The sequence below is a fragment of the Watersipora subatra genome, chromosome 11, assembly GCF_963576615.1.
Source record: "Watersipora subatra chromosome 11, tzWatSuba1.1, whole genome shotgun sequence".
Taxonomy (NCBI): domain Eukaryota; kingdom Metazoa; phylum Bryozoa; class Gymnolaemata; order Cheilostomatida; family Watersiporidae; genus Watersipora; species Watersipora subatra.
The window spans coordinates 24,740,544-24,768,369 of record NC_088718.1 but is presented as its reverse complement, the minus strand read 5'-3'; the positions used below and the strand labels follow the sequence as shown (position 1 = coordinate 24,768,369).

At 34.3% G+C, this 27,826-nt stretch overlaps 1 protein-coding gene across 1 annotated transcript; it reads right to left on the bottom strand.

Annotated features, from left to right (window-relative positions):
- Positions 1-638: 638 nt before the first annotated feature.
- Positions 639-26,493, bottom strand: LOC137408876 (F-box only protein 31-like). Its single transcript, XM_068095466.1, has 8 exons — positions 26,332-26,493; positions 26,038-26,121; positions 22,637-22,740; positions 13,545-13,814; positions 5,651-5,815; positions 1,444-1,538; positions 1,112-1,231; positions 639-795 (listed from the first exon to the last, which is right to left on the bottom strand). Exons 1-8 carry the CDS (start codon positions 26,471-26,473, stop codon positions 639-641), a joined length of 1,137 nt encoding a protein of 378 aa, XP_067951567.1. The 5' UTR covers positions 26,474-26,493.
- Positions 26,494-27,826: the final 1,333 nt, after the last annotated feature.

The window sequence follows — 27,826 nt, the reverse complement described above, 5'->3', positions numbered from 1 at the left end:
GTTTGTTCGGGGGATTATATATATAAAACCGTCAAAAATATTTTCATGGGTACAATATTGCTATGTGACAAGTTAAATGTAACAATATTGCCATGTGACAAGTTAAATGTAACAATATTGCTATGTGACAAGTTAAATGTAACAATATTGCCATGTGACAAGTTAAATGTAACAATATTGCTATGTGACAAGTTAAATGTAACAATATTGCCATGTGACAAGTTAAATGTAACAATATTGCTATGTGACAAGTTAAATGTAACAATATTGCTATGTGACAAGTTAAATGTAACAATATTGCTATGTGACAAGTTAAATGTAACAATATTGCTATGTGACAAGTTAAATGTAACAATATTTCTGGTGGCAAATACACTTGGTAAAATCGTCTAATAAAAGTAAAAAACTTTTCCCACAAATCTATTCGTAAGAAACAAAGTTGTGTGTATCGATTGTGATAGCAAATCCAGCTGTAAAACCAGACAATATATGCCGAACAATATATGCCGGACCAGCTCATAAGCAATGTAACAGATACATCCATGAGCACTGTATAAGACAAACACATGAGCACTGTAGTAAACGTGTCCAAACATAAACCAGACAAGGAACAGCCATCGAGACAAGCGCAGCACAGATCAAAAGATGAAGTCCGGTCGGCGAGTGTAAACAAGAAATGTAGGGTAGGTGGTAGTAAGTATGCCCATAACATCCTGAGAGAAGAGAACAAAATGTGCCTCAGCCCACCAGGGGTCCTGATAGTCATCATGGGCATAGGTGATTTTGCCAGCATACCTGCAACATGTGGACTTTAAATAGCCGCACCGATGTAAGGGAGAACAACTCCATAAAATACATAAAGCTACTTGTTAACTAAATAAAGGAAAACTTTCACAACAGACAAATCAGTGGGCCGAAACACCTAGCTGGATTAGAGTTATACAGCTATGCAAATACATCTAGCTATGCAAAAGTTGAACAGCTATTGATGTGCAGCTAGCTGTAGCCGAGTTATATAGCTATTCAGATGCAACTAGCTATACATGCGTTATACAGCTAAGTACTCAAATACATCTAGCTAAACATTTGCTATACAGCTATGCACACATACCTAGCTATGCAAGAGTCATAATTATGACCATCTGTTTCACGATACATTCCGTCTGGTATTTTAAAAGGCTGGGAATCTGGTATATCATCCTTTGGATCGACCGGTACCACTTCACTTAGCCTGTAAAACCAGAGATATTACAGACATAAACGACCACTCAGTGGGTTCACTTGTAGTATTACCAAGTACATTAGTATTTTTAAAGTGTTTTGTGTCAATTTGTTGGACGTTTTCAATGTGTTTTTAAGAAAATGGTAAAGGAGATGCTCCTTCCTGAGTGTAACATAAGACAACTCTGATTAAATGTTATGTACAAAATACGAGAAACATACCTACTGACAGACTCTTGCTCGGCTAGACTGAGTACCAGAGGTTTGTTAAGGTCAATAACAAAAGTGTGTTTCCCGTATGGTACATTCCTGTCTCCCTGCACAATTGATACAACTCAGCATTAAATAGATGCCTAACTTACAATGTTGGTAACTATTACTTCAATTTGGGTCTCAGATTTGGCTAACTTCATCTGTCCTTGATGCAATGGTTCATTCAAACACTTGTGACTGCGGGTTTTTACTGTTGCTGACACAATACTCTGTCTATATATATATATATAGACAGTGAGGAAACAATTTATATATATATAAAAAATTGTTTCCTCACCCCGGACACCCCGTATGGGTGGTAAATTCTGCTCTAACTCGGTTCTCCTACCAGAGACCTGGGAGTTTGAGCACTCGCCTCAAGATCTTAGCTGTTCCCAATAGCACACTTTTCTGCAACTCACCTGAGTTGATTGTTGTTGGTATTTGGGCAAGCCACATTTTATGCGCCGGTGTTATTGCGCCCAGTGCCCCAATGACTACTGGGATTACAGTTGTTCTTACATTCCAGCATTATATATATATATATATATATATATATATATATATATATCTAGCAATACAAATTCGCTTAACCAAGAATTTCATCTCTGAACCACATGTACTGGAGGTGTCAAGCTTATCCATTAGACTATGTGTTCAACTGAGAATAGCAATCAATAATAGTGAAGATATTCATTACATAAGTTATAATATGCATAATAACGTTATGTCACATGTAATGATTAGCAACTGACCTCACTAGGTGAATACCCGGAACTGCACTGGTAACAAAACGGTTTTCGGACAGAAAATTTACTTTTATTTAACATACATACTAAATTTACCATTCTAACTTTTGAACTTCGTATCATAAAAAGGGTTTTTGTGCAGTTCAAACGAAGTAAAAGAAAAATTAAAACAACTGTAAAGGTTTTCACACTTTTTCAAACAACTGTAACTATGAAATTTCATATCAAGAAGAGTTTTGGTAAAATAAATTAGGAGGAAAACAAAACCGTAAAAGTGTTTAAATGTAAATCAATAGCGAGTAGTGGCTAAATATAGCCTGTTTAGCTACAATTACAAGAAAAAATTATTTGGTATACAATTATATGATTAGGTCCGTTTCAGTGTTGGCCTCGTAAGGGTGTCTATATCGTATAGAATGGTATAGAAAACCATAATAATTATCTAATGCAATCACCTAGTAAAAATCATGAAAATCATCTTCATTAAAAACAAGTAACAAAACAATACATTAACCTTAGTAACTATAGCTACCTACAATAACTTTTGTGCATTTTGTAGTTATGATCTACGAGAGTACTATGTGCAGAACGTATCATGGAGAATTTTTACCTTCGATACAGACGTATAGCATAAACGCTGAATCTAACATGCATGATTTTAGCTTACTAAACACATACTTGAAGAAAGTTTTAGTATGTATTTTAGTACTTCAAACTTATAACTAAAACTTTTTATTGATCTATTTATGAATCTGTTTTTATTACAACGAATAACGCTGAACTCGCCATGGCGAGCAACGTATATTTCTTAATAACATATATAATTAGTACATAAATCGTCAAATTTTAACTTCGAGAGACATTTCTTTTGATACTGCATGGCGGGAAAACAAATTTGCCCTAGAATGGCGAGGACAAAAGAGCATCGTGTTTTATAGAGGAAGCCGGAAAATATTTTATAACAGGGGCATCATAACCCGTAGGCACAACTAATGGTACAATGGGAAAAGGGTATACACTATATAATAAGAGCATTGGAATCATAGGAGCTTTTGTAGACTTGTGGTTAGATAATAGGTTTACAAACATGCTGTTGCAATCTTTGTGAGTTCAAATCCAGCATGATGTGAGCTTTTCGTTCCAAGATTTTAATAGCTAGGTAAAGCTGGACACACCGAATCACAAAATAACAAACAAACACTGAGATTTATATATACAGTGAAACTCGGTTAACTCAAACTTCAAAGGACCGAGCAAAAGTGTTTGAATTATCAGAGCGTTCAAGTTATCAGAGCACTGTCACAAGTTCATGTATTTACTTATTTAATAGTAGATACATGTACATATACAATCTATAATATAAATCAAAAGCACAAATGGCTTGTTTCAAATTAAATGCTTCTAATGTAAAGTTTAAAACGTTTTTATCAAAAAGTATAGAGATTTTTCTATCACTTGAGATTGGTTTGTTGTTTGAGGTGATGTTATTGCCAGGACGTTTTTAAGATTGACATTGGCAAAACTTGATCGTTGTTGAAATGCTCAAAAGAAAAGACATTTTTTTCTTTTGAGCGTTTTACCCACAATCAATTTTGCCGATTTTTCTTGAAGTTTATGCAAAGATTACCTCACTTTACCTCGCTTCTGAAGGGCGATCGTTAAGCGGATGTTTGGTATAAATCAAATTTCACCAAACCTTTAGAAAAGTTGTTGACAAAAAATTTTGCCGATGGTGGTAATAACGACGCTTATGAATTTCGAAAAGTCGAGGTTTACCTCTATGGCTTGGAATAAAGTGATTTTCTAAAGCGATAGCAACCGTTTCGGTAGCCATTGGGCAAAAAACAGTTCGAATTAACAGTGTTGAGTTCGAGTTATATAGAGCCATTTATCATTGCGTGGGAACGGACCAAGCAAATCCATTCGAGTTAACCATGTGCTCGATATATCCGAGGGGGAATTATCCATGCTTTACTGTATATATCACACAATACTCTATATATGTATACAGAACACTATACTCTATATATGTATACAGAACACATTACTCTATATATCTATGTGTTTGTTGGATTGTCAGTAGTATGTCCAAAATAGCAACCAAATCCGGAAAACAAAGCTTCACACAAGAATTGAACTAGGTTACACCAGTTCTGCAGACAGGTACGCTAACCACTATGCAAGGAGACCACTTTTCCATACTAGAGAATAACTGTAGACATACTTATTATGCCTGCCAATCTTCAATGAACAATTGGTTGAAATCTGCATCTTTCAGTAGTGCTAGAACTACTAGAAGGAAGTACATGCCCAGACTTGGTCAAAACGATATAAATATATGTATATATAGCATTAAGTTAATTAAACTTATAGCACACACAGAAATAAACAAACACCTTCATTTAAAACTGTTAGAATGATAAATGTTGTATATGCAGATTAAACATAGATTTTCTGTTCAAAAACTTATTTATTACTCGTGCAACGCTGGGGATTTATCTAGAAGCCTATAGGCAAATAGAGCACAATACTTCATATACACGTAAGTACATAGAAAAAATACGCTATATAGGTATATGTGTATAAGTGTACATATAGTTGCCATACAAGTGTAGGAGTCACAGGGTATATGAGTCTAGGAATGTAGGAGTCAAAGGGTATATGGGTCTAGGAATGTAGGAGTCAGAGGGTATATGAGTCTAGGGATGTAGGAGTCAAAGGATATATGAGTCTAGGGATGTAGGAGTCCAAGGGTATATGAGTCTAGAGATGTAGGAGTCAAAGTGTATATGAGTCTAGGGATGTAGGAGTCAAAGGGTATATGAGTCTAGGGATGTAGGAGTCAAAGTGTATATGAGTCTAGGGATGTAGGAGTCAAAGGGTATATGAGTCTAGAGATGTAGGAGTCAAAGGGTATATGAGTCTAGAGATGTAGGAGTCAAAGGGTACATGAGTCTAGAGATGTAGGAGTCAAAGGGTATATGACTATAAACAACAGGTTGATGTTCGAATCGCAGAAAGGCTATTGCTAATTGTAAAAAGGGCATGCAATCCCAGGGCGCCTAAGTTCACTACAGGTCTCTCATATGGCAGCACCTACACTGGTGCCCTTTCTCAGCACACAGCATTGGTAAACACAAATCCTCACTGTATGACAGTTTAGTCGTGAAATCACGCTCTGAAATACTTCTATTTTGATCTCTTTGGCAACACCAAACGTTGACCTGAACTAGAATATTATGTTTACCGAGCATTGCTATTTCGATAAGACTAGTATAATTGCAGGGTTAAAACTTTATAGTCTTCAAATGTACCAGATTATGTCTAAACATACACACCTATATGTGAGATCAATCAACCACAACTGAATGTATGTTGGTAACCAAGTACATGTAGTGAGACATTTGAAGGTAGTACATTTAACTCACCAATAACTTGGAGCCAACAATGAGGTTCTCTGAGGGGAGCTGGCAGATGTGTATAAGTTCTTCACCATGAGCCCCACCGTAGAGGGAAGCAAACACACCAGGCTTCAAAGTGCAACCGCTGTGCATATCCAGGGGATGCAACTTCACCCAAGTCGTTGTATCAGTCTGCAGCAGATTACCCTACCTATTTTAGCTTGACCCTTCAGAGAGGTTCCAAGACACAATCAATGCTTATAGAAGTCACAGTAAGAGCCCTTACTATTGAAAGTGATGCACTCAAGTGTCAAATCTTGTCAGAAAACCTACAAAATGGTATTAATAACACCTACCAAAGTGGCAAACCTTTCAGACATCCTGATATTGAATAAGATTGAACCAGCTGGTTGCCTAAATGGGAAGTTCTACAGTGCACCCTCGAGATACGATTACCCTGATATACGATTTTTTCACCTTACAAAGTCAAACATTGTGATATCTTCACCTCGCTATACGAATTTTATTTCACCATACGAATTTGAGAAAAGTTTCGCCCGAGTTAAAATTTGGCCGTCGGTGTGCTCATAACACACGTCGAAATAAAAAATACACCGAAATGTAGTTTGCCGAAAACATTCTTAGAACGTTTAGAAGAGACACGCTGATCGACTTCTCTCATATCCGCGTGGAAAATTTCGTGTAAAATACACAAGCGAGAGCAAATATTCATTTGTAGCTTTATTATAGCTTTTGCTATAAACTTTTAAGTCAGCATACGTATATAACTATAACTATCTACATTTAATTCGTTATCTATGGAATCTGAGACCGATACAAACGTTACAAAACGAAGGAAAATTGATTTCTATGTCAACAAAGTTGGATGTCGTAAATAAGAAGAAGGGACCCGTATTATCAACATTGTCAAGGAATATGATCGCAACCAATCAGCATTTGCAATTATTATTAAAACAAGAACTCCATTAAAGCAAGCACAAGAAAGAGCTTCCGACTGAAGATTTGAATGAGCTAGGTCATGCACGCGATCAGCATTCAAAAGGAGCAACCATTTAGTAAAGGCGAGGATGTAGAATATACGGAAAACCCCACATTCGCAGAAATATTTTAAGTGTTTAATTTACTGATGTGGACTGGTACATTAAAACAATGCATGTATAATATATATTATTTATCTCTTGTGTGGCATGTTTTTCATATTTTATTCATTTTATTTGTTTCCTTTTGGTTTTATGTTTTATTCTCTTGTTTAACCATGTCTTTGCATGTGGGTTTGTTATCTTCTACGTGAATACAATTCATCGTATGTATGTAACTCATATAACTAGCTACTCAGGATAGTTGAAGCATCCACATTACTTTCTGAAACTTGCTAAAGCCCTGTCCCCCTAGGGTATAAATACGTACAAACTTTGTATGTATGGTTACATTGATTCTTGTGCACATTTCATACAAGATAAACTACTGTACCACATTCTCTGGATCCTTTTACAAGCGCTAGCTAGCAATTTTCTGCATTGCACCATCAATTTTTTCGTAGAAAAGGTAGAAGAATTGGACAGGAATGGACAACTTCTTTTAGCCTACTAAAAAATTCCAATTCATTACGTTTTAAATTTATTTTCAAGTGCACAGCACCATAATTAGCATTGATACGCTTTTGCCTCATCTCTGCTTTACCCGCTACATGTACCAGCTAAAGCCACGTTACTCCAAAGGTATGTACGTCCTGTATAGAAAATAAAATTTTATTTTTCTTTTCGGTAGCCATTAAATGGTCAAGTGTGCGAGGGGCCGCTTTCTATAACTGCATCGCTCAGCCTTATTGATTTAGGTTGGAAAAGGTTTCAAACAGATAGGCTAAAGTTTATAGTGAAAGTGAAGATAGGAACTGCTGAAGGATAAAATTTTGTGATAAAAAGTTGATACATACTAAAACTTAGATTTAAGTGTAGGTTTAGCAAGCTAAACTTACTTGAAGTGAATTCAAAGTTTATGTTATGCGTACCTTTTGAAGGCAAGAACTCCTTACCGTACGTACTGCATTTGGTACACACATTATAATTTTGCGTTTTATTGCAGATCATAACCATTAAAATACACTAAATACAATACAGTTACTATAGGTAACTATAATTACTAAAGTTAACATACTATTTTGTTGCTAATTGTCAATATGTACACATTTTTATAAAAGAAAATTGACGATTTTTAAGAGGGAGTGTTTGCATTGTTTAATTACAATGGTCTCTATACCCCGATATACGAATTTTTCACTATACGATGCCAACCCTGGAACGAATTAACATCGTATCTCGGGGGTGCACTGTACTTGCAAAATTAATTTATTTTGGAAACTTTTTTCTAAATATAAAAATTCGTAAGCAGGAACACATTTACCGTAAAAACTCCATTTGACCGACACTTTGACATTATTTGATCTTTACGAGCCCGTAATATCAATTGCGTTTAGCGAGCAAAAGTTTTACGCATTGCATTTGTGCAAAATGCAATGCGTAAATGTACTGCTCTGTCAAAAATTGTTTGGACGCTAATATCGACTACTTCAGCAGTGCAGAAGAAGAGTTGAAGTCAAAATACATTGTGGAAGGTATTGGACAGCCAAAAGCTTGTTCCATCGAAACAACAATCAGAACGCAGCTATCCGAGCAAACAATACAAGTATTTTTTTATTTAAAAACGGTAATTTTTGTCTCTGCATGTAATACAAGTATAGTTCATTTATGTCACTTGTTCATGAATATATATATATATATATATATATTTGTAGCATTTGATCGATTATTATTATATAACTTATAAATTTACAGACTTATAGCATATTATTTAATAGTATTCTTGCGGCTATCTTAACACGTAACAGTAGATCGACGCTCATAACTCCACTTCTATTACACATAAAAAGCTAGTTTTGGCAGCAAACTGTAGCAAACATTTTAATGAGTGCAATGAGTTTTTAGTCAAACATTGTTAAATATAAAATAAAAATGTCTTGAAATTTAGAATGAAATAAAAAATTGAAAACTCTAACAAATCGCAAAGCAGGACACAGACTATAATATCATCGCAGATCAATTGCAAGCAATAGCTAACAACTGGTAGCGATATCTCTCGGCTTCCTAATGCACATTTTAATTAGAGATCTTTGGCAAGTTTGAGGTAAGTTAGCAGATTTATTGCATCAAAAACGTTTAACATCGCTCTATCGGAAAAAAGAGAGCAACATATAGTCGGCATCCGCTTTGCTCGAAAAAGGGCTACATTATCTTCCTAAAATTTTGACCAGCTATTTGAAGAAAACAACACTAGCCTCTATTTGAACGCAACCTCCAACTGACCACCACTAGAGAAGGGTAAAAAATAGAACCATATATATAAAAAGTTCAGACCGCAGAAGATTTGATCCGAGAAACTCCCATTCACGAGGCGACAAGTTAACCCAATAACATACAGGGGATATAATGGATTCATTGGACAAATCAGGGTTGGAAAAAACCACAGTTTTTATGAAAAACAAGGTTTTTTGGTTTAAACCGGTTTTTATGGTTTAAACCGGATTTTATGGTTTAAACCGGATTTTATATAAAACCGGATTTTATGGTTTAAACCGGTTTTTATAGTATTTTATAATTTTACCAAGTTTTTCAATTTTAAGTCTAATTAACATCACTTACTATAGCCGCATGATTGAGTATTGAACATACATATGTGGAATCATCCGTTAAAGATGGTACTGTAGAAGTTGTTATGGGGAAAAAAGAGAGAAAAATATGGAAAATTCGAAATGAGTCAATAATATAACATGATCGATGAAATACAGAGCAGAAATCTTGTCACATAAAGTGAATATTTTACATACAGCTCTATGTATAAGTAGGAATTTTAATTCAAGTGATTAGTTATGTGGTAGTGTAGAGCAGAGCATAATGCAGATGCATTACTAGTGTTTGGAGCAGTGGCAGATGACTCAACTCCTATCACCTGAATATTAGCATCACTGTCTAAATTGGTGTTTTTAGCTTAGCATTTTGTTACGTGAGCTTTAAGCCTATCTGCGTGGCCTTGCGTTGCGACAGCACACCTATTACATTTTGCCTTAAAACCTTTGCCTTAAAACCTTTGCCTTTTGCAGTTCAAGTGAAAAACTGCCAAACGGGATCCTGTTTGCGAAGTATGTTGGAAATTTGAGGCACAACTAACTTTGCAAAACACAAACAACTTGATAAACTGAATTCTAACAATCCAACTATTTTGGCTTGTGCCCAATAAATGAAATATTAGTAAATGCAAACTTACAGCTTTTGCCCAAAAGGATTTTATTGTTTCAATTTCTAATTATAAGTAATCCTTTCTCACTGGCCAGACTTGAGAAAGGATTTATTCATTATTAAAGACGATGATTGGATTAGTATATTTCACATGGTTTTTAAATTTCATCAGTAAAGAGATCCACATATCACTTGATAAAACCAATTGAAAATGAAATTCACTAATTGTGAAATTCATTGTTGTGCTAGGATTTCATGTAGTTTCAACTTGAGCTCTGCCATCACTTCATTACTGTGTCTTAAATAAACTTCCACAGCTGATAATTACATAGAATTGCATTTCTACCGCACAGGAACCACTAGGAGCTTAAAATATTATGTTTTTCACACAAAAATTAATAAAAAAACTATAAAACCGTTTTTTTCGGCTGGTTTAAACCGAGCCAACCCTGAGACAGATAGTAATTATCCGAGTTCAAACACGCATAACAATGCTGTGTTACATACAACTAAAGCTTGCTCTCACAGCTCTTATTAGTAAGCCTAGCAATACATGTACCAGCTTACTCAAATTAGCCAATGGCAATTACATTAACTGCCACTGTTTATAAGCTGTTGTTTATTACCGATACAAGGCCGGGCATTCCCCTATTATATTCCTAAAATATATTGTACTTTATTAAAACTATCTGTTTGTGTCTCAGTTTGTTTGCCACTGTAAGTGTTATACGTTTCTACAATTTTGGTTGATTTTGTTCAAACTTCCTGGACATGCGCCTTTCACTGAGTAACCAAAATATTTTGTTTCAAAACCCCGCCGGGTTCCTGAACAGCCTCTTAAATACTCACAGGCTATCTGGCTGGGAATAAAAGAAATCTCAGGCATCGCCGGCCTTACTGCCATTATACTGTAAAAATAATACTATGAAACAAAAATATAACCCCAACTATTTGTTGTATTTTATACTTTTTTAATCTGATCGTTAACCGTTATATACAGCCGCTTCGCTTTTACTTGTCCCTTCCCTATTCCTTAGAATAATCATTAAACTTTTGTCAAAGGTTGGGCTGAAGATGCTTGCTAATTTTGTTTCATAACATTTTGCATTAATTCTTCATCCTTTATTCACCACTACTGTAAGTAGCTAGGCTGCTCAGTGTTTATGGTTCTAAGACTACACAGAGGCTTAGTGTTTATGGTTCTAAGACTACACAAAGGCTTAGTGTTTATGGTTCTAAGACTACACAAAGGCTTAGTGTTTATGGTTCTAAGACTACACAAAGGCTTAGTGTTCATGGTTCTAAGACTACACAAAGGCTTAGTGTTTATGGTTCTAAAACTACACAAAGGCTTAGTGTTTATGGTTCTAAGACTACACAAAGGCTTAGTGTTTATGGTTCTAAGACTACACAAAGGCTTAGTGTTTATGGTTCTAAAACTACACAAAGGCTTAGTGTTTATGGTTCTAAAACTACACAAAGGCTTAGTGTTTATGGTTCTAAGACTACACAAAGGCTTAGTGTTTATGGTTCTAAGACTACACAAAGGCTTAGTGTTTATGGTTCTAAGACTACACAAAGGCTTAGTGTTTATGGTTCTAAGACTACACAGAGGCTTAGTGTTTATGGTTCTAAGACTACACAAAGGCTTAGTGTTTATGGTTCTAAGACTACACAAAGGCTTAGTGTTTATGGTTCTAAGACTACACAAAGGCTTAGTGTTCATGGTTCTAAGACTACACAAAGGCTTAGTGTTTATGGTTCTAAAACTACACAAAGGCTTAGTGTTTAGGGTTCTAAGACTACACAAAGGCTTAGTGTTTATGGTTCTAAGACTACACAAAGGCTTAGTGTTTATGGTTCTAAGACTACACAAAGGCTTAGTGTTCATGGTTCTAAGACTACACAAAGGCTTAGTGTTTATGGTTCTAAAACTACACAAAGGCTTAGTGTTTATGGTTCTAAGACTACACAAAGGCTTAGTGTTTATGGTTCTAAGACTACACAAAGGCTTAGTGTTTATGGTTCTAAAACTACACAAAGGCTTAGTGTTTATGGTTCTAAAACTACACAAAGGCTTAGTGTTTATGGTTCTAAGACTACACAAAGGCTTAGTGTTTACTGTTCTAAGACTACACAAAGGCTTAGTGTTTATGGTTCTAAGACTACACAAAGGCTTAGTGTTTATGGTTCTAAGACTACACAAAGGCTTAGTGTTCATGGTTCTAAGACTACACAAAGGCTTAGTGTTTATGGTTCTAAAACTACACAAAGGCTTAGTGTTTATGGTTCTAAGACTACACAAAGGCTTAGTGTTTATGGTTCTAAGACTACACAAAGGCTTAGTGTTTATGGTTCTAAAACTACACAAAGGCTTAGTGTTTATGGTTCTAAAACTACACAAAGGCTTAGTGTTTATGGTTCTAAGACTACACAAAGGCTTAGTGTTTACTGTTCTAAGACTACACAAAGGCTTAGTGTTTATGGTTCTAAGACTACACAAAGACTTAGTGTTTATGGTTCTAAGACTACACAAAGACTTAGTGTTTATGGTTCTAAAACTACACAAAGGCTTAGTGTTTACTGTTCTAAGACTACACAAAGGCTTAGTGTTTATGGTTCTAAGACTACACAAAGGTTTAGTGTTTATGGTTCTAAGACTACACAAAGGCTTAGTGTTTATGGTTCTAAGACTACACAAAGGCTTAGTGTCTATGGTTCTAAGACTACACAGAGGCTTAGTGTTTACTGTTCTAAGACTACACAAAGGCTTAGTGTATATGGTTCTAAGACTACACAAAGGCTTAGTGTTTATGTTTCTAAAACTACACAAAGGCTTAGTGTTTATGGTTCTAAGACTACACAAAGGCTTAGTGTTTATGGTTCTAAGACTACACAAAGGCTTAGTGTTTATGGTTCTAAAACTACACAAAGGCTTAGTGTCTATGGTTCTAAAACTACATATAGGCTTAGTGTTTATGGTTCTAAGACTACACAAAGGCTTAGTGTTTATGGTTCTAAGACTACACAAAGGCTTAGTGTTTATGGTTCTAAGACTACACAAAGACTTAGTGTTTATGGTTCTAGGACTACACAAAGGCTTAGTGATTATGTTTCTAAAACTACACAAAGGCTTAGTGTTTATGGTTCTAAGACTACACAAAGGCTTAGTGTCTATGGTTCTAAGACTACACAGAGGCTTAGTGTTTACTGTTCTAAGACTACACAAAGGCTTAGTGTTTATGTTTCTAAGACTACACAAAGGCTTAGTGTTTATGGTTCTAAGGCTACACAAAGGAAAGTATGAAGCAAGATTTAATACTATTCAAACCCTGCTGAGCCCCTCACATGCACTGATTAAGACAACTGCCATGTTTTGAGAAACTTGAGACATAAGTAATTACGATGTTATTATGTTATGTTAAATTGTTATGTTAAATTGTTATGTTAAATTGTTATGCTATTATGTTGGAACAGCTGGTAGGGGCTTGACTGTAATCATGTAGTAATAGACTAATGGGTCAGCTATTTTTCTGCCATTTTATAGCTCAACTACAGTCTGACCTTGACATAATACGTCCTAAAGAGTGGCTCAATGCTGGAAAACTTACCGAGTCACCGAGTCCATTAAATTCCATAACCTCTGAAGAATAAACCTGATCCAAGTATTTAGCGTGTGAATCTAGAGGTCTGTAGACGAGAAGAGAATCTAAAGTGCGAATGAAGTGGTTTTGCACTCCCAAAGGATAGCGCTCTACGGACCTGTGTGTACTGAATTCGCCATCACTGTGTATCACAACAACATTCACAAAGCTATGTGAGAGTTCCTCAAGTCGATACTCACTCATGTATCCATAAATCACCCCGAGGTTAGGTAGTATCTAAAATAATACACAATAATAAAAATAACGAAAACTAATTAATGGCACACTTAAACATGTTCCTCTGACAAACCCATTAAATTTGTAGTTTTTGTTATTCTCGTAAGCAAATCTCTTTGACAAATCGAGGAAAGAAAATCAAGGCAGTCTCAACCTGTTCACCATACACAGACTGAGTTAGAGTAGCTATCAGCGAATATATAATGTTGATAGCTACATGCATCTATGAAGTTACCTGATTGTATCTATGAAATGCAAAATTTGAATTTGTTCAATCTTATATTTTTAAATTGTGAAAAAGAGAGCGGATAACTCCTTATATACCAGAAGGTCACTGTATAGCTTTTCATGGAACCTTAAACAGAAATCTCAATATGGGTTGGTTAGAATGCTCCAAGACCATGTGACACAGTTCTTCAACTTCTATATGTTAATGTACCTGCTACAAAGTAAACATCAACATCATTGATTTTTATATCTGTACAAATTAAGGGAATTGTACAGATATTTCCAAATGTTTAACTATAAAATAATTATTTGAAGATAACCATAACTGATGATGAACAGAAATAATAATCATGTTTCATGCTGTAGAGTCCAAAAGTAGAGCTTATAAATATGGTTTATAGCAGACACTGGGGCATCAAAAACTCACTGTAGGAAACCGCTCAGGCATGGCCTTAGTGTGCACGCCAGCCAGTTAGCACGCCAGCCAGTTAGCCCGCAGTCAGTTAGCACCGCAGTCAGTTAACATCGCAGTCAGTTAACACCTCAGTTAGTGAGCACTGAATGGGCAAACCATGAGCCTGTCGCGCCAAAGCTTTTCATGTTTAAAATAAGGAGCTTACACAAAACTGTAGTAGATTCTAACAGAAATATTTCAAGATTAAACCAGAAAAAACTATATCGTGATATCGTGATCAGATCGAGCAAAGAATCGATTACGACGTCTATAGTTGCAAAAAGACCGACGAAATAGAGATGCTGTTACTTCAATGCAAGCGCCGATATTTACTATATTAACTAGTGACATCAATTTGCACATATATTTCTTTTGAGTGTTTTAACCGCAATCAAGTTTTGTCGATTTTAATCTTGAAACATCCCGGCAGTCGGACTACCTCAAGCATCAAATACAATCACAAAGGATAAAAATACACCGATACTTTCTGTTAAGGTTTTCTAAAATTTTATGTAAATTAATCTTTAAGGGCAGTTTAGTGAGCATGATTGCATCTAAGTCCTCGCTAGTATTATAGCATAAACACTTATGGATGGGTGTGGGTTAATGAAAGTTAGCAATCAAGTGCAACATGCATTGTTGGTGTCATAAGAGACCTGCACTAGTTGTCAGCTTTAGTGACACGTTTTATGGATTATAAAGTGACTACTTGAAAACTGTCTACACGTGACAAAAATAACTAGAAAGCATCTAAACTCCTCGACATGGGGACAGCATTTTAATAATAATTGGTTTGGCAGCAACAAACTTCCATCGTTTTAAGAGGAATAAAAATAATTGTTTGAAATATGTATCAAAAATACTGATCGGGAAAGTGACGCAAAAACAGATTAACCATTGCTACGAAAAGCCTTTACAACGACTCCCCTTAATACCTATACAAAACATTGATCATGGATCACCGAGCCAACAGATCGACCAAAAATTCTGCCACAATAAATTTTGGATATTGGATTACTATTTTGCGGAAAAAGCGAATCAGCCAGTGTTTCTACTCAGAATTCGCAGCATAATATCGCAATTTCCAAGTTTTTTGTATGCTCTGTTGAGGATGGATGAAAGGAAAAATTGTAAACTATGACCTAAACATGTTTCTGCTAGAGAGTTCATCAACATTGTGTCTCAGATACTTCTGATAACTATATTTCTATATTAGGGAATAGGGGTCTGCTTTTTGGTTAAACTGGTTAGCATTTTTCTTCTGCAGCCAGATTGTCCAACAATTGTGAACAGCAATGATACAGCGGTGCAGGCATTATTATAATGTATTTTCACTATAGTTCAGTTAAAGTTACTAATTAGGTATTGCATATATCAATGAGATTAGTAGACTCAACACTGTATAGTTGAGTTAAAGTTACTAATTAGGTATTGCATGTATCAATGAGATTAGTAGACTCAACACTGTATAGTTAAGTTAAAGTTACTAATTAGGTATTGCATATATCAATGAGATTAGTAGACTCAACACTGTATAGTTGAGTTAAAGTTACTAATTAGGTATTGTATGTATCAATGAGATTAGTAGACTCAACACTGTATAGTTCAGTTAAAGTTACTAATTAGGTATTGTATATATCAATGAGATTAGTAGACTGAACACTGTATAGTTCAGCTAAAATTACTAATTAGGTATTGCATGTATCAATGAGATTAGTAGACTCAACACTGTATAGTTCAGTTAAAGTTACTAATTAGGTATTGCATATATCAATGAGATTAGTAGACTCAACACTGTATAGTTGAGTTAAAGTTACTAATTAGGTATTGCATATATCAATGAGATTAGTAGACTCAACACTGTATAGTTCAGTTAAAGTTACTAATTAGGTATTGCATGTATCAATGAGATTAGTAGACTCAACACTGTATAGTTGAGTTAAAGTTACTAATTAGGTATTGCATATATCAATGAGATTAGTAGACTCAACACTGTATAGTTCAGTTAAAGTTACTAATTAGGTATTGCATGTATCAATGAGATTAGTAGACTCAACACTGTATAGTTGAGTTAAAGTTACTAATTAGGTATTGCATGTATCAATGAGATTAGTAGACTCAACACTGTATAGTTCAGTTAAAGTTACTAATTAGGTATTGCATATATCAATGAGATTAGTAGACTCAACACTGTATAGTTCAGTTAAAGTTACTAATTAGGTATTGTATGTATCAATGAGATTAGTAGACTCAACACTGTATAGTTGAGTTAAAGTTACTAATTAGGTATTGCATGTATCAATGAGATTAGTAGACTCAACACTGTATAGTTGAGTTAAAGTTACTAATTAGGTATTGCATGTATCAATGAGATTAGTAGACTCAACACTGTATAGTTGAGTTAAAGTTACTAATTAGGTATTGCATGTATCAATGAGATTAGTAGACTCAACACTGTATAGTTCAGTTAAAGTTACTAATTAGGTATTGCATATATCAATGAGATTAGTAGACTCAACACTGTATAGTTGAGTTAAAGTTACTAATTAGGTATTGCATGTATCAATGAGATTAGTAGACTCAACACTGTATAGTTGAGTTAAAGTTACTAATTAGGTATTGCATATATCAATGAGATTAGTAGACTCAACACTGTATAGTTCAGTTAAAGTTACTAATTAGGTATTGTATGTATCAATGAGATTAGTAGACTCAACACTGTATAGTTCAGTTAAAGTTACTAATTAGGTATTGCATATATCAATGAGATTAGTAGACTCAACACTGTATAGTTCAGTTAAAGTTACTAATTAGGTATTGCATGTATCAATGAGATTAGTAGACTCAACACTGTATAGTTCAGTTAAAGTTACTAATTAGGTATTGCATATATCAATGAGATTAGTAGACTCAACACTGTATAGTTGAGTTAAAGTTACTAATTAGGTATTGCATGTATCAATGAGATTAGTAGACTCAACACTGTATAGTTAAGTTAAAGTTACTAATTAGGTATTGCATGTATCAATGAGATAAGTAGACTCAACACTGTATAGTTCAGTTAAAGTTACTAATTAGGTATTGTATGTATCAATGAGATTAGTAGACTCAACACTGTATAGTTGAGTTAAAGTTACTAATTAGGTATTGCATATATCAATGAGATTAGTAGACTCAACACTGTATAGTTCAGTTAAAGTTACTAATTAGGTATTGCATATATCAATGAGATTAGTAGACTCAACACTGTATAGTTGAGTTAAAGTTACTAATTAGGTATTGCATGTATCAATGAGATTAGTAGACTCAACACTGTATAGTTCAGTTAAAGTTACTAATTAGGTATTGCATGTATCAATGAGATTAGTAGACTCAACACTGTATAGTTAAGTTAAAGTTACTAATTAGGTATTGCATATATCAATGAGATTAGTAGACTCAACACTGTATAGTTCAGTTAAAGTTACTAATTAGGTATTGTATGTATCAATGAGATTAGTTGACTCAACACTGTATAGTTCAGTTAAAGTTACTAATTAGGTATTGCATGTATCAATGAGATTAGTAGACTCAACACTGTATAGTTGAGTTAAAGTTACTAATTAGGTATTGTATGTATCAATGAGATTAGTAGACTCAACACTGTATAGTTCAGTTAAAGTTACTAATTAGGTATTGCATGTATCAATGAGATTAGTAGACTCAACACTGTATAGTTGAGTTAAAGTTACTAATTAGGTATTGTATGTATCAATGAGATTAGTAGACTCAACACTGTATAGTTCAGTTAAAGTTACTAATTAGGTATTGCATGTATCAATGAGATAAGTAGACTCAACACTGTATAGTTCAGTTAAAGTTACTAATTAGGTATTGCATATATCAATGAGATTAGTAGACTCAACACTGTATAGTTGAGTTAAAGTTACTAATTAGGTATTGCATATATCAATGAGATTAGTAGACTCAACACTGTATAGTTCAGTTAAAGTTACTAATTAGGTATTGCATATATCAATGAGATTAGTAGACTCAACACTGTATAGTTCAGTTAAAGTTACTAATTAGGTATTGCATGTATCAATGAGATTAGTAGACTCAACACTGTATAGTTAAGTTAAAGTTACTAATTAGGTATTGCATATATCAATGAGATTAGTAGACTCAACACTGTATAGTTCAGTTAAAGTTACTAATTAGGTATTGTATGTATCAATGAGATTAGTAGACTCAACACTGTATAGTTGAGTTAAAGTTACTAATTAGGTATTGCATGTATCAATGAGATTAGTAGACTCAACACTGTATAGTTGAGTTAAAGTTACTAATTAGGTATTGCATGTATCAATGAGATTAGTAGACTCAACACTGTATAGTTCAGTTAAAGTTACTAATTAGGTATTGCATATATCAATGAGATTAGTAGACTCAACACTGTATAGTTGAGTTAAAGTTACTAATTAGGTATTGTATGTATCAATGAGATTAGTAGACTCACACTGTATAGTTCAGTTAAAGTTACTAATTAGGTATTGCATATATCAATGAGATTAGTAGACTCAACACTGTATAGTTCAGTTAAAGTTACTAATTAGGTATTGCATATATCAATGAGATTAGTAGACTCAACACTGTATAGTTCAGTTAAAGTTACTAATTAGGTATTGTATGTATCAATGAGATTAGTAGACTCAACACTGTATAGTTCAGTTAAAGTTACTAATTAGGTATTGCATATATCAATGAGATTAGTAGACTCAACACTGTATAGTTCAGTTAAAGTTACTAATTAGGTATTGCATGTATCAATGAGATTAGTAGACTCAACACTGTATAGTTGAGTTAAAGTTACTAATTAGGTATTGCATGTATCAATGAGATTAGTAGACTCAACACTGTATAGTTCAGTTAAAGTTACTAATTAGGTATTGCATATATCAATGAGATTAGTAGACTCAACACTGTATAGTTGAGTTAAAGTTACTAATTAGGTATTGTATGTATCAATGAGATTAGTAGACTCACACTGTATAGTTGAGTTAAAGTTACTAATTAGGTATTGCATGTATCAATGAGATTAGTAAACTCAACACTGTATAGTTCAGTTAAAGTTACTAATTAGGTATAGCATATATCAATGAGATTAGTACACTCAACACTGTATAGTTGAGTTAAAGTTACTAATTAGGTATTGCATGTATCAATGAGATTAGTAGACTCAACACTGTATAGTTGAGTTAAAGTTACTAATTAGGTATTGCATGTATCAATGAGATTAGTAGACTCAACACTGTATAGTTCAGTTAAAGTTACTAATTAGGTATTGCATGTATCAATGAGATTAGTAGACTCAACACTGTATAGTTGAGTTAAAGTTACTAATTAGGTATTGCATGTATCAATGAGATTAGTAGACTCAACACTGTATAGTTCAGTTAAAGTTACTAATTAGGTATTGTATGTATCAATGAGATTAGTAGACTCAACACTGTATAGTTGAGTTAAAGTTACTAATTAGGTATTGCATGTATCAATGAGATTAGTAGACTCAACACTGTATAGTTGAGTTAAAGTTACTAATTAGGTATTGCATATATCAATGAGATTAGTAGACTCAACACTGTATAGTTCAGTTAAAGTTACTAATTAGGTATTGCATGTATCAATGAGATTAGTAGACTCAACACTGTATAGTTCAGCTAAAGTTACTAACTAGGTATTGCATATATCAATGAGATTAGTAGACTCACACTGTATAGTTCAGTTAAAGTTACTAATTAGGTATTGCATATATCAATGAGATTAGTAGACTCACACTGTATAGTTCAGTTAAAGTTACTAATTAGGTATTGCATATATCAATGAGATTAGTAGACTCAACACTGTATAGTTGAGTTAAAGTTACTAATTAGGTATTGTATGTATCAATGAGATTAGTAGACTCAACACTGTATAGTTCAGTTAAAGTTACTAATTAGGTATTGCATGTATCAATGAGATTAGTAGACTCACACTGTATAGTTCAGTTAAAGTTACTAATTAGGTATTGCATATATCAATGAGATTAGTAGACTCACACTGTATAGTTCAGTTAAAGTTACTAATTAGGTATTGCATATATCAATGAGATTAGTAGACTCAACACTGTATAGTTGAGTTAAAGTTACTAATTAGGTATTGTATGTATCAATGAGATTAGTAGACTCAACACTGTATAGTTCAGTTAAAGTTACTAATTAGGTATTGCATATATCAATGAGATTAGTAGACTCAACACTGTACCATAATTACAAGAGATATTCAACACATTTAGAGTTGATATTGATTTCAACTTTCTGTTTAATAAATTCGATCATTTATTATTAGCAACACTTGATTTTGTAGCAAACCTAATATCATGGTTGTAACGCATTAGAACTGCACTGCATCATTCCAGTGCAGTAATTTTGCAGTGCATTACAACTTCCAAGACGCGGTAGACATTTACTGATACTCCAACTGCGCCTTTACTACTAATTGCCACATGTGATCTACTGCAGATTAACTTCCATGATGCAATAACTAAAATCTAGCGATTCCTGCATACCGCAAATGCGCATTCTTCAAAACTGCATGTGTACTGCAACTGGGCGTTAGTATGAAGTTGATACTGTGGATCAACTGACACTGTTGAATTTACAAACATCTGCACTGCATTGTAGAAAATTGCCGAATAATGTTTAGCAAGCTCATGAACTTGAGGTTTAACCCCATAAATTATTTGAGAATAGCGAATTTGAGAATAGCACTACCACAATTCCAACTTCTTAAGGTCCGGCCACACGTAACGAATTATTCGTTCAATCTGACCGAATTCACGAATTTCACAGAATTCACAGATTTATTCGGCCGAATATCACAGAATCGTCTGAGCTGTGCATGCACACCGAATTCGTCAACGAAACGCTTTTAATTGGCTTACCAAAATTTTTAGCGAGCACGATTCTAGTAGCTTTGACAAGAGGTATAGTCCAAGACATGTACGACGAAACACAATAAAAGTATCGCCGCGATATGAATTGATGCATGCGATGCAACTGCCTATATGCGCTATTGTTGGTTCTCTCTCGTTGGTTCACCATGGCAGAAGCCTCTCATCGTGAATCCAGTATCTTTTTTAGATGTTTTAGAAGCTATAAGTTGTTTCTTTTTCAATAATAATAACTTCTTTTTATGCAGCAAAAGCTTCGTCGCAAAAACAGTCGCTATCTCTAGCGCATATAGGCAGTTGCATCGTATGTATAAAGTCATATTCCGGTGATACTTTTATTGTGTGTCGCCGTAGGTGTCTTGGACTATACCACTTGTTAAAACTTATAGAATCGTGCTCGCTAAAAAAATTGGTAAGCCAATTAAAAGCGTTTCGTTGACGAATTCGGTGTGCATGCACAGCTCAGACGATTCTGTGATATTCGGCCGAATAAATCTGTGAATTCTGTGAAATTCGTGAATTCGGTCAGATTGAACGAATAATTCGTTACGTGTGGCCGGACCTTTATACAACACGATAATTGGGACCAATTTGTTTGCCCAGCCATACTCAAGGTTGAATAGCATTCAGATCTTCCAATCTCACAAAATAGTTGTACTGCATGAACACTGCGCAATGCGCCATTATACTGCATGACTGTGACACACTCACTAATGCTACTGCACTGCTAATGCAACTGCATAGATTAACAGAAAAAATTAATGCAGCCGTAATGGATTTTGCATCTAGGCATCAGTAAATACTTATCAATGCCCACTTATGATTTTTTATAACATTCACAACCCTGGGTTTGACTAATTCTTAAATTACACTTTTTAAGATAAATGTTTAAAAATAGTTTTAGAAGAAAATAATATCTAGTGGAATCCTTTCAACACTGATATCTAAAACAACTTTTTTTTTAACTAAAATATTTTGAAATGTTCTGCATCAGAGTGTTTTTTAAATATTCAAGAACCAATCACTCAGAACTGACTTTGGAAGCCCTAATAGCAATAAATAAAACTGGTGATGACTAGAAGGTACATGTACAATTGTATATGCAAAACAACGTCTATTAAGTTGACCATGTATTAAGTTGACATACAAGGAAAACAATATATTGCTTACAGAGAACTTGAGCAAGGTTCCTCGGTGGCTCTGATTGTTCTTTGATTCATGACCTTCCATTACTTGCTGCCAACATCCTAAGAGAAACTGGTAGGGAGAGATAACTGCAATGAAAAAAAAGAAAAACTAGAGCCATGCCGAGATCACTGATTAAACATGAATCATATGAGTAGATCTGATAAGGAATCATATGAGTAGATCTGATCAGGAATCATATGAGTAGATCTAATAAGGAATCACATGAGTAGATCTGATAAGGAATCATATGAGTAGATCTGATAAGGAATCATATGAGTAGATCTGAAAAGGAATCAAATGAGTAGATCGGATGAGGAATCATATGAGTAGATCTGATAAGGAAACATATGAGTAGATCTACTAAGGAATCACACGAGTAGATATGATGAGGAATCATATGAGTAGATCTGATGAGGAATCATACGAGTAGATCTGATAAGGAATCATATGAGTAGATCTGATAAGGACTCATATGAGTAGATCTTATGAGGAATTATATGAGTAGATCTGATGAGAAATCATATGAGTAGATCTGATGAGGAATCATATGAGTAGATCTGATGAGGAATCATATGAGTAGATCTGATAAGGAATCATATGAGTAGATCGGATGAGGAATCATATGAGTAGATCTGATGAGGAATTATATGAGTAGATCTGATAAGTAATCATATGAGTAGACCTACTAAGGAATCACACGAGTAGCTCTGATGAGGAATCATATGAGTAGAGCTGATGAGGAATTATACGAGTAGATATGATGAGGAATCGTATGAGTAGATCTAATAAGGAATCATATGAGTAGATATGATAAGGAATCATATGAGTAGATCTGATGAGGAATCACATGAGTAGATATGATGAGGAATCATATGAGTAGATCTGATAAGGAATCATATGAGTAGATCTTATGAGGAATCATATGAGTAGATCTGATGAGGAATCATATGAGTAGATCTGATGAGGAATCATATGAGTAGATCTGATAAGGAATCATATGAGTAGATCTGATGAGGAATCATATGAGTAGATCTGATGAGGAATCATATGAATAGATCTGATAAGGAATCATATGAGTAGACCTACTAAGGAATCACACGAGTAGATCTGATGAGGAATCATATGAGTAGATCTGATGAGGAATCATATGAGTAGATCTGATGAGGAATCATATGAGTAGATCTGATAAGGAATCATATGAGTAGATCTGATGAGGAATCGTATGAGTAGATCTGATGAGGAATCACACGAGTAGATCTGATGAGGAATCATATGAGTAGAGCTGATGAGGAATTATACGAGTAGATATGATGAGGAATCGTATGAGTAGATCTAATAAGGAATCATATGAGTAGATATGATAAGGAATCATATGAGTAGATCTGATGAGGAATCACATGAGTAGATATGATGAGGAATCATATGAGTAGATCTGATAAGGAATCATATGAGTAGATCTTATGAGGAATTATATGAGTAGATCTGATGAGGAATCATATGAGTAGATCTGATGAGGAATATATGAGTAGATCTGATGAGGAATCATATGAGTAGATCTGATAAGGAATCATATGAGTAGATCTGATGAGGAATCATATGAGTAGATCTGATGAGGAATCATAGGAGTAGATCTGATAAGGAATCATATGAGTAGACCTACTAAGGAATCACACGAGTAGCTCTGATGAGGAATCATATGAGTAGAGCTGATGAGGAATTATACGAGTAGATATGATGAGGAATCGTATGAGTAGATCTAATAAGGAATCATATGAGTAGATATGATAAGGAATCATATGAGTAGATCTGATGAGGAATCACATGAGTAGATATGATGAGGAATCATATGAGTAGATCTGATAAGGAATCGTATGAGTAGATCTTATGAGGAATTATATGAGTAGATCTGATGAGGAATCATATGAGTAGATCTGATGAGGAATCATATGAATAGATCTGATAAGGAATCATATGAGTAGACCTACTAAGGAATCACACGAGTAGATCTGATGAGGAATCATATGAGTAGATCTGATAAGGAATCATATGAGTAGATCTGATGAGGAATCATATGAGTAGATCTGATGAGGAATCATATGAATAGATCTGATAAGGAATCATATGAGTAGACCTACTAAGGAATCACACGAGTAGATCTGATGAGGAATCATATGAGTAGATCTGATGAGGAATCATATGAGTAGATCTGATGAGGAATCATATGAGTAGATCTGATAAGGAATCATATGAGTAGATCTGATGAGGAATTATAGGAGTAGATCTGATGAAGAATCAAATGAGTAGATCTGATAAGGAATCATATGAGTAGATCTGATAAGGAATCATATGAGTAGATCTTATGAGGAATTATATGAGTAGATCTGATGAGGAATCATATGAGTAGATCTGATGAGGAATCATATGAGTAGATCTAATAAGGAATCATATGAGTAGATCTGATGAGGAATCGTATGAGTAGATCTGATGAGGAATCACACGAGTAGATCTGATGAGGAATCATATGAGTAGAGCTGATGAGGAATTATACGAGTAGATATGATGAGGAATCGTATGAGTAGATCTAATAAGGAATCATATGAGTAGATATGATAAGGAATCATATGAGTAGATCTGATGAGGAATCACATGAGTAGATATGATGAGGAATCATATGAGTAGATCTGATAAGGAATCATATGAGTAGATCTTATGAGGAATTATATGAGTAGATCTGATGAGGAATCATATGAGTAGATCTGATGAGGAATATATGAGTAGATCTGATGAGGAATCATATGAGTAGATCTGATAAGGAATCATATGAGTAGATCTGATGAGGAATCATATGAGTAGATCTGATGAGGAATCATAGGAGTAGATCTGATAAGGAATCATATGAGTAGACCTACTAAGGAATCACACGAGTAGATCTGATGAGGAATCATATGAGTAGAGCTGATGAGGAATTATACGAGTAGATATGATGAGGAATCGTATGAGTAGATCTAATAAGGAATCATATGAGTAGATATGATTAGGAATCATATGAGTAGATCTGATGAGGAATCACATGAGTAGATATGATGAGGAATCATATGAGTAGATCTGATAAGGAATCATATGAGTAGATCTTATGAGGAATTATATGAGTAGATCTGATGAGGAATCATATGAGTAGATATGATGAGGAATAACATGAGTAGATCTGATGAGAAATCACATGAGTAGATCTAATAAGAAATCATATGAGTTGATCTGATAAAGAATCACACATGAGTAGATCTGATAAAGAATCACATAAGTAGATCTCATAAGGAATCATATGAATAGATCTGATCTTTCACATGAGGTAGATTACGTATTGTGAGACTTGTTACACTCACGATTTAGGAATAAGTCTTTCCATGGAGCTTTAGCCTTCGCCCTCTCTGTGACTAGTGGTTTATGGGAAGGGACCGTAGCTAGTGCTAAAAGTGTAAGGATACACAGTTGGCAGCAAGAAGCACAGCAAGCGCATATACATGAACTCAAAAGTGTTTGACTCGGGTGTTTTTAGTACCAACATATACCTAAGTTTTATTAATCCAAACGTGCTATCTTTCTAGCGTAACTAGGACAACCTTTAATAAAAGTAACACACATCTATGAGCTTAAGCTATTCAAATCATGAACCATACCTTTTTTACACCTGTGAAACCAAAAGAGCTCATCATCAAGCCAATCACGAAAAGAAATGCAGATATTTTCTACGATCCTTAGAGATGCACCATCAAGATAAGAGAATATATGTAGCCAGACCTCCTTAGGCAGGATTTCCATCTTAAGGCTGACTCACCAGTAGTTACTATATCTTAACTAAAATATGACACAAATTTAACTGAGATGTAAACAAGGAGGAATTTGCTATAGATTGCATGAAATCGAAATAACCGATGCCGCAAAAATCTCAACGGTGAATCTTTAGAACAGAACAAGTTCAGTAGTTGTAAAAACGAGCAGCAAAACAAGTTTTTTGACTAGGGATGGAACAACAAACTATCATAAATATCACCAACTCAATATAATCTGCTCGACAAAAGTTTTTTGTGCGATTTGTACAAAAAATATATAAACTGACAAACATGACAGCAACAAATCAGACTGTCTAGTATTAACCCGTAACAATGAAAGACCAATACCACCCTTCTACAACCAAATCAGGATGGGCAAAGGAAAGATTTGCAGATTCTAAATAGTGAAGACATCCCAGATTCAAGATCAGATCTTACGTAACCAAAAAGAGAACATAGACAGGTAAAGTCAGCAATAAAAGACAAAATTACCAGCTAGTTATAAATCGCAAGTTTTTGAATTTGTGAAAATATAGTTTTAGTTAGGCTAAGTCAGTTTCTGTGTTTTGTCATAACCTGTATGGGCATGAATACCACATTATATTCCTCTATGGTTTGACTCGAAATTATTCTGAAACTTTGATAGTTTGGAAATGTGAATGTAGTTTGCCCGGGTATTCGTATCATTTTGTATTCAAATACTGAAATATACTAGGTATACGATGTACAAAACCATAAAATATGTGATAACTTGTCATAAACATATTTAATCTGAAACTGTTTTATACAAGCTTTTTCAAGTTCCAATTTCAGCATGCATTGACCAAGTTGATAATGGCTCATGGCATTGATGCAAAATTAAGTTGCTGATAAAATCTTTGCAAGGAACATTAAATCTGACAACAAATGGGAAAAACAACATGGACAAAATTAAAAAAGCTTTCGTGAACTAATCTACTTTTAAATAATGAACTTTCCTTTTATTTATCAAAAAACCCAGTCTTAAATTTTCTTGAATATCTGATAGCTTATTATGTGCACATTCTCTCTTGTGGAGTGCTGCAAAGTTTCGGTAGGGCAAATAGAACCTCACTGTAATCTTTAAAACTGTTTAGCGACAACTTCTATGTTATCGATCCATCTTCTACATTGAAAAGAAACATCTTTGTCATAATTTCTTAACAGCTTGCATTTGCCGGGGTAAAAACCAAAAAGAAGTACCTTAACTAACTTTGATAATAAATTGGATGCAAATTATGGCAGTCTTTTATTAAAGATCTGCTCAACAAAAAGCTGAATAAAGGTTTAATCTGATTCTACAACAAACTGACCACAGCAAAAC

What these genes read in the sequence shown, in the direction of transcription:
- LOC137408876 (XM_068095466.1), bottom strand. Translation starts at nt 26,473, where the DNA reads ATGGAAATCCTGCCTAAGGAGGTCTGGCTACATATATTCTCTTATCTT. An exon ending in GAACCTTGCTCAAGTTCTCT is followed by an intron (nt 13,815 to 22,636) that starts GTAAGCAATATA and finishes GTATTATTTTAG; the next exon opens with ATACTACCTAACCTCGGGGT. An exon ending in TTGTTGGCTCCAAGTTATTG is followed by an intron (nt 1,539 to 5,650) that starts GTGAGTTAAATG and finishes TCAATTGTGCAG; the next exon opens with GGAGACAGGAATGTACCATA.